The following is a 19,727-nucleotide window of genomic DNA, read 5'->3' as shown; positions in this document are numbered from 1 at the left end:
AAATATTTATGTATTTTAAAAATATATTAATAACTTGTGTTTGTATTGAAAATAATGAGAAACTGAGGAACTGATGTTCAAATCAAATCAAAACTATCATTTTCTTCATTTTTACTTTGATGAAAAAAGGATTAAAATATATTTCAGACACTTTTTAGAAAAGCAAAGGAAAAAGATCAAACTGACAACAGAGCAACATGATAAATAATTAGGGTCATGTCATGCACCTCCCCCTTTTGCAAAACAGCTCAATACCTAGAGCTCTCACCTACACCTGTAAAAATTCATTCAACTTTCCTCATCTATCCATGGGCAGCTCAGCCCAAGATCTCCCACCTCTCAGGGAAATTCATTACCCCCAAGCCGTACTGTGTCTCCTGAAGCCAGGTACACCGCTGACATGTTCTCTTTCCCTAAATAAATATGAACTAGAGCAGAAACCAAAATCTTCTTCCCAAGGAAGGTAACCACTAGACTGGAGAGGTGTTCTCACTTTTTTGCACCATCAAAGCAGAATAACTCTGAAAGGTGATTTTGCTATTGAAAAGTATCCATGCCAGAAGAGCTATGCAAAGTAAATGTACAGCTGTAAGGAACTGAAGGAAGTAATGCCTCAAATATTAATCGACACAGAAAACCTCAAGGACAAGCTGTGGCCTTTGGATTAGTCTAAGGAATGTCACCCAAGGTAGCGGGAGTGTATCGAAGGATGCACCCCCCACTGCCTTGCAGTTGCATTGACAAACTCCTTGGATAAGCCTCAAAGGGAGAAATTGGGTTGAATGAAATCAGGTGTTTCCCCTCAAGCACAAGTACCCCTAAACTGGATACTTTGTGGCTCTACTGTACAAGCCAGACACCATGCTTGCCTTGTTAATGATTTCACACCTTCGCCATTGCAGTGGTAACAAGAACTGATAAGAGGTGATCACCTCTGGGATGACCAATAAGAAGCATGAAGTCAGCAAAAATCTCTGGGAACAGAGGAAAAACCAAAGCTGGGCAGGGCGAATACGACCACCGACTCAATCGGAACCCATGCTCCACCTTTTCCCTCATCTCTCATGGAAATGAGTTTGTGCAATACCTGCCCCTCCTCATCTAGTATGCTAATCAACTGATAAGATGAACTCAAAAGGGGACAGAAACTTTGCTGTGTGTGCACCCACCACCCAAGTTACCGGACCTGAGACAACGCTGGATCGAGGGGTAGTGATCTGGATTTCTTTGACTCTCTTTCTCTCCTTTCTTCTTCCTTCCTCTCCTTTCTTTTCTTATAGATTTATAAGAGACCACATTGCTTATTACCCTTTTCCAAGTTTAAATTGTGTTCTACTGCAAGTAAAATATTTTAACTGGTCGTTTGGTGTTGTTTCACCTTAATTTAACCCGAGGGGATCACAGAACCATTGCAACTGTCTGGGCTTCCAGTCCGGGTCGTGACAACAGGTTCAAATCCTCTCCAGCAGAGGATGGAAATTGCTCTGCATTTTCAACATCCGGGATGAACGGTTTTGATTCCTGAGCAGATACAGGAGACATTCAGGTACATGCTCAAATATACACACTGAAAATTGTATTAGTATGATTATTGAATTGTTATTTTATTAACTGAATTCATTGCATCAATTTATGTAAAACATCAACTAATTGAAAATACAATGTACACAACACAAAATACTTAAAGAAATGAAAGAAGTACTCTTTCACAAACTTGCTTGTACCTTTCCCCATGTGTATTTATTGCAAACCCCTTTTTACAGGTGACACACCTTAGGAGCTCTGCACTAATGAGCAGGTAGGAAGGAGAATGCTCAGATAGGAAGTTCAATATTCAGTTTTACCATTATCTTTCAAATAATAATTTCATACTTCATACACTAAAACACCTGTCCCTACCAGAACTAAAATGCTGCTCTTGCAGGTTTCTCCTTCCACCAGTCGCATTCAGAAATTTTCTTCATTACTCAACCTGTATCCAGATCATTCTGCTAGCCATTTGCTTTCCACAGTATTTAAGCAGATGCAATCTAATTTTAACGTCTTTAAAATTTCCCAACTTACATAGTGCACATTCCAGTCTCACCATCCTTTTGACAGCATAGCACTCTGCCTCCACTGCCAAAACAAATCAGCTAATTATGCAGCTAGACAGAGCAGTGATCACATAGACCTGATATTCACTTGTTTAAAACAAAAAAGAAAACCCAGAAAAGCAAACAAAAGCAAACAAGAGAATACATGATGTTCAAAGATGTTCCAGTTATTGGCCTAAGTGACTGTGCTCTTGTTAGTTTTACCTTGGCACCTCTCATTGGCTTTTCATGCTATTTACCCCCCTAATGCTCCAGAAAGCTCCAGGCAAGCAGGCCTAAGTGAAACCTCATGTACTGCTGTCATGAGCAGCTCAGTGAAGGGTGGAGGTTTGGAATACGAACCAAGTTTCTGGGGATATAAAATCCATCTCTGACATTGATGAACATTGGTAAGTGTAATGGAATGAGATTGCTGAACAGCCCTTCTGCAATTTAATTCAATATAAGGAAACAAATTTTTTTTCCAATGAAATTGCTTCAGTTATTCTTAAAAAAGCAAACAATCAAATGTCTTCCCCCTCCCCCCCCCCCCCCCCCCAAAAAAAAATCAACAAAACAACGTACATATACTTATGAACTTTTTTTTGATCTGCAAAACAGGAGATAACCTGCAATATCAACCACTCCAGGAGATTGTCTTTAAATGCAATGATGCCTTTTCTCCTTCCAGTACATCTTTGGCAGCAGCAGTACTGCAAGTCATATCCATTGCCTGGTTGTAATTAAAAACCGAGGTTCCATTACATTTTGTCACAGGTATACACAACACTGAAATAGATGGTCAAGATTCATTTCTAAAAACAATATGGATTAAATTAACAAACTATGTGTTGAAAGTATTTATTGAATTATGGCAGATCATTGGCTTGAAATACATTTGTTAATTATTTCATTTTAATTTAGTCATATGAAATGGTTGTTGAGCAACTGGAAGATACTCCTTACCAATATATAGATTAATTTAAAATTCTGTTCTATCTTCATTGAGACAGAACCATCTGAAGTAGAGTTGTTATACAAAATACGTATGTTAGATAAATGTTTTTTCCTCCACGGTGACCTTTATTTTTTTTTTTAAAAAAAAGAGAGGAAGTCACTTTAAGCTTCAGAAAAACATGTCAGTTTTCAGTCTGAAAAATAAAAGACTGATTAAGATATTAAGATCTGAGAACTTATTCAAACTTAACCACAGGCTTTGTTATATGCTTCACCTATAAATATTTATCAGAAAAAATATAAAAGAGAATTATTTAATAATCTACTTCTCCACTTTGTTTTGGTAGAGTGTTTTGTTTTTCACAGTTGACTTTGAAGTCTCTTGGTACAAAAATTCTCTTTCTCCAATCTTCAGGCATTCAAATGAAGTAGCCTGTATTTCTTAACAGTGGCACTGCTCCGATGCTGCTCTTGACATCAGCCACACAGCAGAGGTTAAGGGTGACAGAGGAAAGTATTTGCCTGCATGTAAAGTTGCCTATAATCGTAGCCACTGATAAGCAGCTCTAAAATAAGCACTCAAAGAAACCTTGGTCAGGGACCTATGACCTAAACTATAAACAACAGCAAAACTACCAAGGCAGTATTTACTCCCATACAGACAGATGACTGTTGATTTGATACAGCAGAACAAGAAGAGCTTCCCTTTACCGTGGTGAGTAAAACACCAAATGCGCATCTTTATCTTCCACCCATATTCACTCAAAATGAAGTTGTCTAAATGTAATAAATACGCTTCTGGCTATCAGCAAATGAAACCATTTTACTTTGGAGATCTCAGAAGAGGTTTTAGCCACAAGCCAATATTCCTCGGAAAGACAAAATTTAATTTAGCCAAATATTTATGTTTCATTTTTGGAGGACAGTAAGTTATGAACTATTCAAACATGTTTAAGCTAAAGATGTGTAATAATTAGAAAAGCCAAACAGATGTTAATAATTCATTGGTAGAGAACAGCAAGAAATTGAGGGTGAAAAATGATGAATAGAACTTTTCATCATAATCTGAAGATATTGGTCTGTAAACTGCAAATCAAAATATGTAATATGACAGAAATGAAACTTGAAACATATTCAAATTATTCTGATATACTAGTTCTGCAAATGCACAGCACCCAGGGGTGACTTTTTAAAAGATCAGTTTTATCATTTAGAGCTCCTTATGACAAAAATTCTGAAAGTTGTTCATGCGTAGAGTCCACATGCTTGCAATTATCTAGGTCCCTAGTTCGTTCTGAAATCCAGATATAGATAGGCTTCTGACTCCACCTTGGGTCTTCATCTAATATCCCATAGATTTGCACACCCTGTGCAGAGCACTGAATAAAACTGACATTTTTCAAAGCCGTTCCATAAATGAGAAAGTTTGTACAGGAAACATGAAGCCAAGTAAATACCATATTCCATTTGCTCATTTTGCCAGTGGCATAAAATCACTATGTAACAATCAATGTTAAGATAAGCTGCTATTCAGTGACACTTCATGGAATTACAAGTCCGCATCCCCAGCAGGAACATCTGCTACCATTTTACACAGATTCATGATACTGGCGTTTCCTGGGGTATAAAGCTAGCTCTCCTTCCCTGAAGCAAGTCTGAACTCTGTCGCACTGTGAGGAACAAGCGTGGCAGTGGACGTTTACTGCAGGTCTCCCATCCCTTCCACAGAAAGATAAATTGGGTCTAGCCTGTGGAGAATGTAAAAAGTTGGCTGCATCTTAGAAATTACAGAAACAGCCATGGTCACATCAACCAACGTTCACACAGTCCTGCAGAATGGGGGGGTGGGCAGGGCATGGAAACTGCTGAATAACACTAACAGGTTGTATAATACTGAAGGAGTATTCCTCAGACCTGACCTAATGAGAATCATCTCTCGACAAAAGAAAATCAGCATGCATGTGTATGACAGAGCACAGCATATAGGCTGACTACAGGAATATCTACTGTTAAGAAACAAGACCAGAGAACAGTTTAAAGAGAAGCAAGAAATTATAAACTCATAGCTAATACCTTTAAATAGCAAAGCAAAACCAAAGACATTTAATTGGATTCAGTCATCATTTATGTCATATTTAGTTCACATCTAGCTAACTAATATGCGTATGAAATAATACAATTATTAGGTTCTGGATTTAATTCTGTTCAACAGCAAAAACCTTGAAATAGTTTTTAGATTCTTCTTCTGTTTCAGAGAGATCAGCCATCATAATAAATTCACGACTTCAATAAATGCACAATAAGAACATGCACAAATTCTACTCAACTTTTCAACACCCAGCAGTATATCACTGCATTTAATATTCTGTTCCAAATTTCAAAAACACATTTAAATTAGTAAAAATATGTATTTCAGATATTTACTGACAGAATGCGTGCAATTAAAAGTAAATTTTGGTCACATGGGCACCTAAATTAGGTTACTTATCTCTCACTTGTCCCACACATGCAACATCTATTGCTTAATAAGCCATCGGATCTCAGACATTTTCGATTTTGACCCTTTTTAAATGCTCTGTTAGATTGCCTACCATCTGGCAGTGCTTACTCTTGATAACACACTCCCTTTGCATTACAGAAGTGTGTTTCTTATAATTATATCTTTAATGTGATAGATGCATGCAACACTAGAATTCCCAAGCTAGCAATAAATGGGCTGAGGGAACAATTTCGGCAAAGTATCTTGTTACTAGGTCTATGGTAACAGCATGTTCAATTGCATCAGGTTGCAATTCTCAGCAAAAAGCTGCCAACCTGTCCAACTCATGGGAAATAGAAAACATGCATATAATTTTTTTTTTAATTATTACAAGGTATTTATTTACAAACTCCAAGACACTATGAAGAATACCTAGGCTAACTTCTCCATGCTAGTTTGAACAGCTCAGTATCTCCTAGCTAACAGACTCAGTAAGAATGGAAAACTACGCAGCAGAGCTAACAAATTTAAAAAAAAAAAAAATCAATGCATCATTTCCATTTGTATGAAGGAATTCATTATATCTTCAGGAAGAGATGTAGGAGGGAGAAATAAAAACAGACTGGGGAAAAAGAGGAGTAGTTTTCAAAAAAAAAAAAAATCTGCCAGGGACTACACTACCATGGTTTTGCTAACTCAAATGAGAACCGCAAGTTGCCTATAGCAGGATTTCACTACCTGAAAATTAGACCATAAGAAATGCTATAAATAAAAGACAGGAAAACAGGATTCAGTGTTTAGGAAGTCACCTAGATGCACAGCTCTGAAAACAGGACATCTCTGAAGTATGCTTGATAAGGGGAGTAATGATAAAGGTATCAAATTATTCACTGAAGCTTGAGGTATATGACTGATTTATTTTACTATTTATGTTTTTTTTCCAAGTTTGTGTCTAACAGACTAATCCCTAGTTGGAAAAGGAAATCTTTGTGTTACTACTGAGCTTGCCTGCCACTAAAGACAAGGTGAACCAGAGTGACAGACAAGCTTGGCTGTTTTCTTCACTGAGAAATCAAGTGCAAACGAGCCCATACGCAGCCATCCCAAGGAACCTGTAGCCCAGGATGTGTTTGGGGAACCCAGAAGTTTGCCAGTGTTTACTGTCAGTAGTAATAAGACGTTTTAGGGGGCAGTATTACCTACTCCTGGTTTCACAGTAATTTCTCTACCACACAGAAATCATAAGTCCTCCTGGAATGAATAGATAGACAGAATTCACTTAAGTGCCTGATGGAAAACCTCTCAGTAGTCATGTGAAAGCTTGATTGCATCCCCATGGTTTTGCAGCCATACATTTATTCCATCTCCTGGGTAGAGTTGTATAGATACATATCTTACAAAAGTTCTGTATATTTTTCATAGCTTTGACCTAGAGCAAGTTAGAACAAACATTTATCATTAAGATCCTATGATGTATTAACATAAATTTACAGCAATCTAGATTTGCTTAACATCAGATCATATCAGAACCACACTGCCTATTGCTGCAGTCATGCCATAAGAGAGGTGCTTCTTAGAGGATCTGGTAAGTTACTGTAAGATACAACAGAACCCGCCAAGGAACCATCAATACTTCCATAACTTACTCTGCTGACAGGAGAGAAAAAAAATTAAGGCAATCAGAGTACGCTACGTATAGAATTAGAAGATTTGATACCGCGAGGGCAAGCTCTATTTCTGTGTGGCTCTTTCTATACTGGAGCTTCGGTGGATTTCAGACTGAAAATTGGATGAAAAAGAGTAATGGTACCTTAAAAAAAACCCCTGAAATCAAAACAATTTTTATGTATATTGGCTATTTTAAATTACATCGTTTTAAAAAACAAACCAAACAAAAAAAGAAAACCAACTAGCTTTGACTGTGAGCATAAAGCAACCTGTGCTTCTTCATCTGAAAACATCTTCATAAGAATTTTTAATAAATATGACATTTTTAGATATTGAAAATTTATTAATATCAGCAGCACTCTAAATTCCAATAGTGTATCAAGTTATTTGTTAAATGTTTCATTAGATAAGATATCAACATAAACAACATCGAAGTTAATTACATAAGAACAAAATTCTATTCTTAGATACATAACTCAGCTCCACTTGTGGGAACTTCACTGGCATAAATAAAGGGTTTGGGGTTTATTCGGGGTTTTTTTAAATATATAATGGAAACAGACTGCATTTCTTTTGTAATCAGATGAACATTTTTTAAACCCAAGTTTACTCCAGACTTATTCCAGCTGCACTGCAAACCAAGGCAATAAGATTATTGCAAAATATCATGCAGCTTGCCTGAATCTGACTATCATCAGATTAAAAGATATTAGCAGAGATTTTATGGAAGCTAAATGACAGTGTCCTTGAGGTAGTACTGACATTGACTCCAGCTGATACAGTTTTTGGTCATTAACATACCTTACTATGTGTCTAGAACAAGCCCTCCAATAATTAGAGCTGAATCCACTACGATTTTTAAAATTAAATCATGCCTCTGGGAAAGAATCAGGGAATAGACAGCTAAAGGACTTTCAAGCAATTAACGAGAACTGTACTATCAGGTTAAAAATTAAACATCGCAAAGTAGGTTAAAAGTTTCCTCTCTTAAAAATTGTATGTTGACATAGAAGACAGCTCTCAGGCATGCTGTTGAGTAAAAGCAGAGGTAGGAATGGATACCTCTTATTTACACCCAAATGAAGTAAATTTCTCTACTAATTTTCATATTCTACCATCCTCTCTTAAAATAGTATTTTAAATTCTAGTACGTTAAAACTGAGCCTCTCAAAAAAAGCTGACAGAGTTTAATTAAATATTACAATGTCACCCATCTTAGATAGGTAAGCAGAAATGCAGTTTCATACTTTTTAAGTGACCTCTGATTTTAAACATCTCTATTTCTGCTACCCCAGGCTGAACAATCAGAAACTGAGCCACTCAGATTTTAACTTGATTATGTAACTATAAAAAAGCCTAAGCAACTTATTAAATGTTATGCTTCTTTTATTTAACTTTGTAGCCCCCAAAACCTCCAAACCAAACCCTAAATCCAGACCTTTATTCACTATGCAATGTTTTTACTTAGTATTCCAATTCATAGTTCCCTCCACATACTCAAGCCCAAGAAACCTAGTATAAAACGTTTACTGACTCAAGTACAAGCACTGCTTATTTTGATAAGCTAACAAATAATGCCAGTACACATTCAAAAATGTGTAGTCTTGCTAAAATAATCAATGGGAGTAACAGAATCAGTACTTTCTCCCCACAGGCCCAAGCCTGATGCTGATCTTACGAGACCTAAATTTTGATAAGTATATATAGATAATATTAATCAAGTGCTTTTTTCTCACTGCAGTCAGAACAAAAAATCAGAAAACTGAAGAGGAAGTCTCATGATATTGAGTGTCCCAGGTCAAAGTTTAAAGACTTGTATATAATTTCCCCAAAGCATCATCTTTTAGATTACTCACAGGAATTCTGTAACGTTTTGGTTTGGTTTGGTTTTAAACATCTCAAAATCATGATGAACATATTTGCCTTTATTTAGATTGTGAAGAAGGTGAATATTCTAAAATTAAGCATCTTGCAGAAAAAAAAAAATGTATTTGTGTACTTCATAGGTGCTGCCAGAGATCTTCAAAACATCCCAAGTTAATTTAAAAATACCTCAGAAAACTCTGGAGCTTACTGAGCTCCTTGTCTGCGGCAAACTTTATTCTAAGTTCAAGTATGTAAAATGTCAGAAGTGTGAAAGGAAATGCAACGAATGGACTGTAATTGCAGGACTCTTATTCCAGGACTACAAAGGACATAATGAAAATTCAGAAATGTTCAACATATACGTGAACTCAAACTACATTATCTAGAGACAGAAGGATATCTTATCAATAAAACTAATTGCTTTCCTTGGACAAACAAAGGCATAATCCTTTCCACATCCCCTACAGGTCTGAAAGGTGAGTGGCTGCTGCACCAATCACAGGTGGACTCAGCTGCCTTGCTTTTGTGGTTCTTGAAGAAAATCTCAAAGAGGCAAGAGCACATGACCCTCATGAGCCCAAAAGCACAACATATACCTCTACATATCCATTTTCACCCATACATGCTTAGAGCTGGTACAAAAAGAAATGCCAGTAGCTAGCTTTAGTCAACTAGATTTCATAACAAATGCATCAGTGACAGCCATTGATGAGACATTATTCAATATTATATATAATAGGAACTGAAGATGAAAAGCAACCTAATGCATTTCTGGCCCACATTCCACATGAAGGCATTTCCAATAGAATATTTTGTTGCTTATTTTTGGTACTGCTTCCTAAACATCTAATTTAGATATTTGTTGCTGCAATTTCACCCCATTAAATCTATAGAAATTCTTCCCTCTTTGTAACATCCATTTATGCATTTGAGGACTGTTATCATATTTCTCTTCAGCCTACCTCGATGGGAGTTGCATTTTACCTGGTGAACTATTATAAAGCTGAACATATAACTTACTGTCAGAAAGAATTTTCAGACATTATTTAGATTAATGCTGCAATTTTATTTTATCCTTTGGGGCATTTACAGAAGTGCAAAAGTTGTTGGAATGTAGTAAATAAAAAGCCAAGGACTACTAATAATCTTTTTAATACTAAATGGTTCTCTATGTTTAGTCACATACAAAGAGTGAATGTTCAAGTACTAGGAATAGTTTAACTGTATAAAGTTTTTCTTTAATAGAACTAAAAATTATAGGCACCACAATATTATTTGGAAATGGTACATGAAAGATAGCCCTAGCTAAAACTGTGCTTCAGTCATAAAAACATAAATTAAAGAAAAAAAAAAATTGGTTTGTGCAAGGAATGTATACAGTATAATTATAAATCCCTGATTATATAATTCAAAAGTCTCAACACTGTAAGAGAACTTCATGACAAATCCTGAACACCAAGATTGAGATGACTACCTTGAGAATCCAAAACTACAGACATTCCATACTACTACACTACCAGTGACATAATATATCCACTAAAACTCACACTAATTTCTATCTGTCGTTTACGTTTAAGTATGATACATTTTGTCTTTATCGCACATAGCATTACCTTCCAACTTACTGCTCTACATAAACCTAAGTATGTAACAGCTCACAAAAAGGTAAATCTCATTATCTTCAACTGAGACGTTATAGACATGTGACAAAAGAGAGGGACAAAGTGCTTACCCTAAGCTTCTTAAAATATAAATGGTAGGTATAACACATAGAGTGAAGACTGGTCCCAAAGAAGAACAGGTTTAAAACAACACATGCACAAATTTTAAAAACATGTATGTGAGCTGCACACATAACATGCAGAGTCTACCATGTTAGGGTGACTGGTGGTGGGCAAAGGCAAGTCCAGAAGAAAACTACAAATTAAAAGAAAATCGATTCACAAGGCAAATGCAAGTTCAAAATGGAGAGAAGTATAATAAAAAAAAAAAAAAAAACATGAGGCACTCTACTGAGTTGCAATTATGACTTACAGTTTGGCACATACTTAACTGAAAAACTAAGCTGCACATGTGCTTGAAAACATGAATGGGTTGCATAAAACTACACAAAATAACAGAATGGTTTTTAATAGCAACAGACAAAAACATTCTCCCCTAAGTACCTAGATGTACGCATGCAAATATTAAAATCCATTGAAACCTGACATTAAATTTACTTACAAGGTAGCATCGATAGAGCTTTCTATGATTTATAATGATCTATATGATAAACCTCATACATTTAGATGATAACCCTCAAATGTCTATACAAAACGGTTTTGAAACTGGAATGCCACACATGTTTAAAAAAATCTGGCATACCTTTACTATTCACTGTGCTCTGAAATTTTGTTCAAGTTTTAGAATTGAATCCACTTTTACTTCTCTGTTATCATTAAAATAAGGCTCTGTGCTTCTTGAATAGATGAGAAGTTACCCAGAGAGATTCTCTCAACAATGTCGATAGTTATTTGCTATTGTTGCGAATCGGTTCATACTTTGTATTCATCTACACAGCAAAAAGACCTTCAGCACTGCCTGCACCACACCTCCTTATCCGCTACTCTGCCAGACAACTCCACATCCCAGTCTTACTTCACTTCATTTTGAAGCCAGTTAAAATTCTTGTCCCTACTTCCAGTGAAAGGCTGTTCCCAAACATCAAACTGAGAACTGTAACCATCAGCATGCGAAGGCTACATTTACTCATACACGTATAATTCTCACTCAGTCTTTCTCATACATTGCTATTTCTGGACAAAAAATGCCTCTCCCATGTGACTCTGGAGGTAGTAACCCTGTTTTTGTTTCAGACTGCTGACTACAGATGCTCTAGCTGATGTGGTAATAAACCCAAGATTTCCATGACAGCATGAGTTTCTCTGTGTACCCAGAGACAGGGAGGGAGGGAGATGCTACAGGGCCAGACCAACAGCCCCGGCACATGCAAGCAAGCCCTCTGAGCATTAAAGAAACTCCTGACGTGCTGAAGGACACTAAGTAATTAATTGTCTGAGAAATCAGCCACATACATTTCCACTAATACCAGAAGGCTGTAACATATAAGTCACTCAAAGCCCATGTCCACCACAACTCTGCTATGGAATGAGTTGAAACACATATGGCAGCCAGAAGAACCATATGCAGTTCTCCCATCTCCCACTGGCTTTGTGCTGCTCTCAACCAGCTGCTGAGGGGCCACGGGGCTGGACCAGCCATGCTCTCCCACAGGCTTGTTCCTCCGCACACGAGCAGGGATGACCAGAGCCACACGGTATCTCACAGAAAGCACACAGGACTTCAATAAAGTCTAACCAAAATACTGATGAGAGATTCACTTTTGTGAGTCATGCAGTTACACCGAATTGTTGTCCAAGTTTAGAGATGCAGTAATCACAGCTGCGAAGAGATAAACAGAGGTCTTGTGCAGGGTTTGATGTGCATTAGGTGCTCAGTTTACATAACAGCTTCCAAATTAGACATTAACCTCAGAAGACTGGGAAAAGACAACCAGGAACAAAATGGTCCCCTTGTGGAAAAATTATGTAATACTTATTGAATTCAATTCTCCAAGGGTGTATATGCCTGATGAAGAGCCAATTCTTCCCTGAAACACAGGCAGGACGGAGAGCCATAAAACTAGAAACCAACACCTGCAAGGATGCAAGTAACCGATTCAGAGCACCGAGTTTATAAACACATCTTCAACACTCTGTTCATACCAAAAAAGGGGGGTCACAGGGGTGCTTCCCACCCCCCCAAACAACACAGTAAAATATTGTTGTGTAGATAAACATGAAATTTTTTATAAAAATCATGATAATGAGGCCAAGAAATGTAACCAAATGCATCAAAGTATCCCAGTAAACGCATACAAGCATTCAGAACTAGAAAAACAAAAATAAATGAGAGTCCACAGGAGCCTGTACTAGAATTATCCCATGCTTTACATGGTTAAACCAATATTCTCCTAAGTGTGCCTGCATTTAAAATTTACTGTGAAGTCCATTTTCATATGTGCCACAAATGCCCTAATAACAGTTAAATTTACAAACTTAGTCTGAATCTTCCCACTTGGATACCATAAAATATTCAGGTTTTTACCTTTTTCTTGTAATTTTGGTAGAAAATTTGGTTCTTTCCCTTAGTGGCATCAACATTAACACTCTGAAATTAGAATAGCCCTCTCTTTTTGGATGCTTTAAGTCTTGTCTACCTACAAGCATTACATTGTTACAAAATCACATGCAAAAATAAATCAAAACAACTCCATCCTTGAATACACATTTATTCTGGTACAGAGACACTGTTAGAAGGCACTTACTAGCATTGCCACAGTTCTTATATAGGAAGATGAATATACTATATAGTACAACTTCTTCACCCGTTTCTATAAACAGTGCCACCCAAAAAGAATAGTACCATTATACAGTTGCAATTATTTCAGCAGAAACAACACAAACATCACATACTTCTCACTGAAACAGTCCTATTGGCTAAAAAATTGGGTCCGTATCAGGCCACGTCATCCCAAGCCTAATGAAAGACTATGAACTTTATTGAAAAAACAAACACATCCATTCTAATAAAATAAAAACATAATAAAACCCCCCAAAAATGCAGTTAATTAAGAATATGCAGAGAACAGGCCTGAAAAGGATGCAGTATTGTTTACTCCTACTGAAAAAAATAAGTAAACATATGCTACCATCTCTGAATCTTCCCACAGGAAGAATTAGGACAGAATTAGCAGCTACTTCTGTAATGAAACAGCACGAACATACCTATCACCTATTTCACATATCACCTTAAAAAGTTACATGCTGCCCAATATGATGCATAAGCTCCTATTGCCCAAAACATCGTCAGGCTGTGTACCTCACTCAGAAACCAAGCTCACAACAAAATGAGGGAATTTACTCGCACAAATAATGTCATTCATTTTAATGGAATGCTCAGATGAATAAGGTTACTCAAGCACACACACAGGTAAGTAAGAGTCTACCAGAGCCCCCCCCCCTAATCCCCTACGCATGCTACCACAGCACCAGATGTGACCTGCTAAGTCCCTCTCTGGCTGGCAGAAAGGGAGTGGGTAGACTCTTGGCTCTCTCCCCCCTTAATGCACCTGCTAGTGCAGCTGAGCTGGCATGCAAGGGGGAAAAGGTACTCCAGGAAAAGAACGAGTACAGCTTATTGCCTCCATAGAGGCAGGAAAAAAACAGGGGTTTGAAGCATGATTTTGAGTCATAACAAAGTGCTGCCCTTCTCCTCCACTACTGCAGCTGTACTGCTCTCAGGCTCAACTGCAAGGTGCTAGCACAGCTCACTGTGTAACACCTCACTCTGAACAGTCCCACAGAAACTTGGGACTTTGGAAGTATTTCCTCCCTTTCCCACTGGAAGCATGTGGTACTTAACCTACTTTTTCTCAGAAGATCCATGTATCTATTGAACGTTCTGGATTTTCCTTTTTTAAACATGGTCTCCGGTGCAATTCACTTACTGTATAGATGTAGGCTGTTCAATTCAAGCCACTGATTAAATATGCTTAACGACACCGATAGTTCTTCAGCAAATATCGTACAGAGTGTTGAATTTACAAAGGCATACAGCCAGCTGGCACGGAGAATACAATGAAATAATCTTTCACTTGAAATGTCATTTTAAAGGGAAATATCTCTTCCCGGGAATTTATCTGCACTGCTTTTCATATGAATATTCCAATTCTGCATATGTTCAACTTACTGCGAAAGCACCACTAGTTTAGCATCACATTTGCCCGTCTACCTACGAAAACGTAGTTTCCCACACCGCGCTAGCTTGGATAAAGTTATTTTGCTGCAACTCTGACCGAGACGCGCTTCCTCCACGCGACCCCTTGCGCGAGTGCTCACGCCGGCTGCTCAGGGAGCGGCCGCCCTGCGCCCGCCATCGACACCGGGGTGTTATTTATGCCGCGTGCGCCCCGGCGAGCTCTCCCACCCGGAGGCAGGGCCGTGCCCCGCTCCGCGGGAGCCCCCCTCCCGCTCCCCGCCCGACGGACGCGGCCACTGCGGCGGCCCCGCGGCGTGGGCAGCCCGGGACTGCCTCCGCGGCGGGCAGCGCCCGGCCGACGCGGGGCCTCGGTCCGTCCCGGATGCAGCACGCTGGAGAGCGCCGGGACGGGCCGAGCTCCGCGGCCGCCCCGGCGGCGGCGCAGGGACGGCGGAGAGGGCAGGGCGGCCGCCCCGCGCCGGCCTCCAGGCCCTTCCCCGCACACGGGCGGGGGACGCCGATAGGGGAGGCAAAGTTTCAGCCGCCGAGCGGGGCGGCGAGGCTGCCCGCGGGGCGGGAGGGAGGGAAGGGGGCGAGGCCGGGCCCGCCCGCGGGGGAAGCCCCTCACCTCCGCCCCCCGGCCGCGGCCCGCCGAAGTTTTCGCCGGGCGAGGTGCGAGGCGGCGGTAGCGCCGCCCTGCCTCCCCTCCCGCGGCGGGGCCGCCCCCCGGGCGGCGGCGGCCGGAGCCCCGCGCTCACCTGAAGTCGCTGTAGGGGTGGATGATCCAGAACCCCGCAGTTTTAACCCTTTCCTGCTCCTTCTCCACCGCCTTCTGGCTGCCGAACATGCGGAGGGAGAATTTGTTGACCCCCGGCTGCAGCATGGAGGTGAACTGCCGCTGCATGAAGCCGTACTGCCGCCGGGGCCCCTCGGCATCCTCGAAGCCCACCACGGGCTCCTCGGCCCCGCCGCCGTCCACTTTGAAGCACACCGAGTTGCCATGCTCCTTCACGCCGCCGCCGCCGCCGGGGCTGCTCTGGGCTTTCTCCACCGGGGCCGCCGGCTTGGCTGGGAAGGCGTTAGCGCTGCTGCCATCGTCCCGGCTGCCGGCAGAGGAGCTGCGCTTCCCAGCCTCCATGCTGCGGGGCGGGCGCGCCCCAGCCGCGGGAGAGCGCGGGGAAACCTCGCCGCCGCGGTGCCCTTCAGCGGCTCGGCGGCCCGGGACTGGGCTGGGCTGGGCTGGGCTCAGCTCCGCTGGGCTGGGCTCAGCTCCGCGCCGCCGCGCCGCCCGGCATGGCCAGCGCCGCCGACTCTGAGCCGCGCTGCGCGCAGGGCTGGTACCGCTTCCCCTCGCCCGCCCCCTGCCGGCGGCCGCGCCGCCCGCCTGACATTGAGCGCCCCGGAGTCCTTGAGGGGCCGGGGCGTCCGGGCCGAGGGAGGGGAGGGGCGGGGCGGGGCCCGCGGAGGGCTGGGACGGCGGCGGCGGGCTGTGTCGGCGGAGGAGGGCGCGGGCTCTGCGGCGGCTCGACGCGTGGGCGCGAGCTAGGCGGCCCGCGGGGCGGGGGACCCGGCCCGGCCGCCCTCCCCCTCTCCTTTCCTCCCCTCCCGTCCCCTCCCCTCCCGTCCCCTCCCCTCCCCTCCCCTCCCCTCCCCTCCCCTCCCCTCCCCTCCCTCCCGCCACATGGCGGAGGCGGGTGTCGCGCGGGGCGGCCTGAGGCGGCGGCCGCAGGGCGGAGTGGGAGCGGAAGAGAGGGGCTCCGCGGCGGCGGCCCGGCCGGCGCTTCCAGCAGAACTACGGTGGCACGAGCGGCTTTGTGTTTCACCGTGGGGTGGTGGCGTGTCTGCAACCCAGAGCGGGAAACGGCGGCCGAGATTGAAGCAGTGGAGAGGTCCCGCAGGCTCACCGGTCTCTGGCGAGGCCTCTCTGGAGCGGGCTGGCTGGAAGAGAGCAAGAGCCAGGGGCTCGCCTGGTCGTGGAGCCAGGTGATGGCACCGGAGGCACCAGGAGCCTTTTGGGGTTCGTGCTGCCGGAAAGTCAGAAGCTGCTCTTCGCTGCGTGCACGGCAGGGAAGAAGGAGGCGGGGGACTGAGTGAGAAGGGAAGGCCAGGCCGGGGGTGACATTCCTCTTCACACGCAAAGCGGTTCAGTTCCCTTAGCATCTGGCGGCCCCAGAGCAGCAGTTCCCACTCCCCGGCCCTAACACGGACGGAAAATGCGGAGCCGAGCACGCGAGCGAGGGGCGCGTGCCGCGTGGGCTGCCGCAGGCACGTGCCAGTCCTGTGGTGAGGCACAAAATGGCAGGTGCAGCCCAGTGCGGGGACCAGCCTTCCACATAGGCCAAGAGGTGATTTTGGTTTTGTTTGTGTGTAAAGAAGGACCTGGGGCCCGTGTTCAGCTCATTCCAACTGACATTGAAGTACATCAGTTATAGTTCAGAATCACAGAATCATCTAGGTTGGAAAGGACCTTGAAGATCTACTCCAACCATTAACCTAGCACTGACAGATCCCAACTACACCATATCCCTAAGTGCTATGTCAACCTGTCTTTTAAACACCTCCAGGGATGGGGACTCCACCACCTCCCTGGGCAGCCCATTCCAACGCCTAACAACCCGTTCTGTAAAGAAATGCTTCCTAATATCCAGTCTAAACCTTCCCTGGCACAACTTGAGGCCATTATCTCTTGTCTTATCGCTCATTACTTGGTTAAAGAGACTCATCCCCAGATCTGTGCAACCTCCTTTCAGGTAGTTGTAGAGGGCGATGAGGTCTCCCCTCAGCCTCCTCTTCTCCAGACTAAACAACCCCAGTTCCCTCAGCCGCTCCTCGTACGACATGTGCTCCAGACCCTTCACCAGCTTCGTTGCCCTTCTCTGGACACGCTCGAGTAATTCAATGTCCTTTTTGTAGTGAGGGGCCCAAAACTGAACACAGGACTCGAGGCGCAGCCTCGCCAGTGCCGAGTCCAGGGGTAAGATCCCTTCCCTGTCCCTGCTGGCCACGCTATTTCTGATACAAGCCAGGATGCCATTGACCTTCTTGGCCACCTGGGCACACTGCTGGCTCATGTTCAGCCGGCTGTCAATCAACACCCCCAGGTCCCTCTCTGACTGGCAGCTCTCCAGCCACTCCTCCCCAAGCCTGTAGCGCTGCTGGGGGTTGTTGTGGCCCAAGTGCAGCACCCGGCATTTGGCCTTATTGAAACTCATCCAGTTGGCCTTAGCCCATCGCTCCAGCCTGTCCAGATCTCTCTGCAGAGCCTCCCTACCCTCGAGCAGATCAACACTCCCACCCAACTTGGTGTCATCTGCAAACTTACTGAGGGTGCACTTGATCCCCTTGTCTAGATCATCAATAAAGATGTTAAACAGGAGTGGCCCCAAAACTGAGCCATGGGGGACACCACTCGTGACCGGCCACCAACTGGATTTAACTCCGTTCACCACAACTCTTTGGGCCCGGTCATCCAACCAGTTTTTTACCCAGCAAAGCGTGCGATCATCCAAGCCTCGAGCAGGCAGTTTCACCAGGAGAATGCTGTGGGAAACAGTGTCAAAAGCCTTTCTGAAGTCAAGGTAAACAACATCCACAGCCTTTCCCTCATCCAAGAAGCCTCCAGTAGATGGAGAAAAGGCTGTTGGGCACGAAGGAAGCAGGAGGTGGTTGTAGCTCCCAATACTCCAAGTGCACTCAGAGGAATTAGGGTATGTATTCCTTGGGTATCTCTACACACGTTATCTCAATGACTGTGTATAGTATTTGGGGAGCTGTAGGGTGAGGTAGGATCTGAGAGAGCAGTTCAGTCAGTGGTAAGCAGCTGTTTACAAGCTGTGAGGGAGAAGGAGGTCCTTGGTCTCTGCTCTGAAAACTGAAAGATGCTGCTATTTACCCCTAAAGCAGGTGAGTTTGTTTGGGTTACAGAAGGCTGGAGAATCAATATCTGCAGATGGTAATGACAGAGCCGTAGCATTATGCGTACCTGCAAAAGCATGAAGGCATATATTACAGCACATGTGCGTAGATCCTGGGACTCCATTTGGCTTGACATGGGTTTTTTACACATTCTCAACACACGTTTCATTTTACACATTAAAAATATAGTCAGAAAGAGTTAGTAAAGTCTCCCAAGCTTGGCTACAGTATTTTCGATAGTGCTTGGCACTTCATTGTTACCCACTTCCTTCCTTACAAAACAGATGCTTTAAAACAAAACTGATAGAGAAACAGACATGCAAATTTGCACACCACAATTTGCACAAAGCAAATCGGGTGCATTGGGGAGCTGCGTTTCAAAACTGGATCTGAGGGCTTTTCTCAGCAATGCCAGCTCTAACAGAATGTTTATGCCTAGTGCACTCAAACACACAAGGTTCGGATGATGTTAAGTGTGGAAGATGTTAACATTAACATGATGTTAGTGTGGAAGAAGAGGGCAAGTGTGGATGCACCAGAATGGATTGCTGCAGCTGTGCGGTGACCAGCATAGGAAGCAATATGCTTGCAGTGTGATTGGTTGAGGGCTGACATACATAAACCTTCCCCATCTGGAGTGATACTTTTCTGTATGATTTTATCCTAAAACAGTGAAGAGTGTGTGCACAGCTGCTGATGGCTCATGCACAGCTGCTGATAAACAAAACCCTCTTACTGGTTTATCCCCTGGTGATGTCCTCCTCCTTCCCTTATCCGATGTCTGTCACCAAATAATAATTAAAAAGTAAGAAGTTATTACTCTTTTTCAGCTTTGTGAAAGAATTAGCTCACATCATATTTGACAGATATCCACAAAGGCAGGGGATGAAAAGCTAAGTCACACTGTGCTGTTCCACGTACTCACACAGTTTACCACACCAGTGTCAGTGGAACTGACACTTTCCACA

At 42.9% G+C, this 19,727-nt stretch overlaps 1 protein-coding gene across 1 annotated transcript in view; it reads right to left on the bottom strand.

The window, feature by feature from the left end:
- HCN1 (hyperpolarization activated cyclic nucleotide gated potassium channel 1) overlaps positions 1–16,141 on the bottom strand; it is a 207,737-nt gene extending 191,596 nt beyond the window's left edge. The window contains exon 1 of the mRNA XM_074856351.1: positions 15,603–16,141. Coding sequence (XP_074712452.1) covers positions 15,603–15,982 — 380 coding nt within the window. The 5' untranslated portion in view covers positions 15,983–16,141. The remainder of the gene's footprint in view (positions 1–15,602) is intronic.
- Between the last annotated feature and the right edge of the window lie 3,586 nt (positions 16,142–19,727).

The sequence above is a fragment of the Strix uralensis genome, chromosome Z (genome assembly GCF_047716275.1).
Source record: "Strix uralensis isolate ZFMK-TIS-50842 chromosome Z, bStrUra1, whole genome shotgun sequence".
Classification (NCBI taxonomy): domain Eukaryota; kingdom Metazoa; phylum Chordata; class Aves; order Strigiformes; family Strigidae; genus Strix; species Strix uralensis.
Note: the sequence above shows the minus strand (reverse complement) of the source record. Positions and strands in the feature narration are given on the sequence as shown.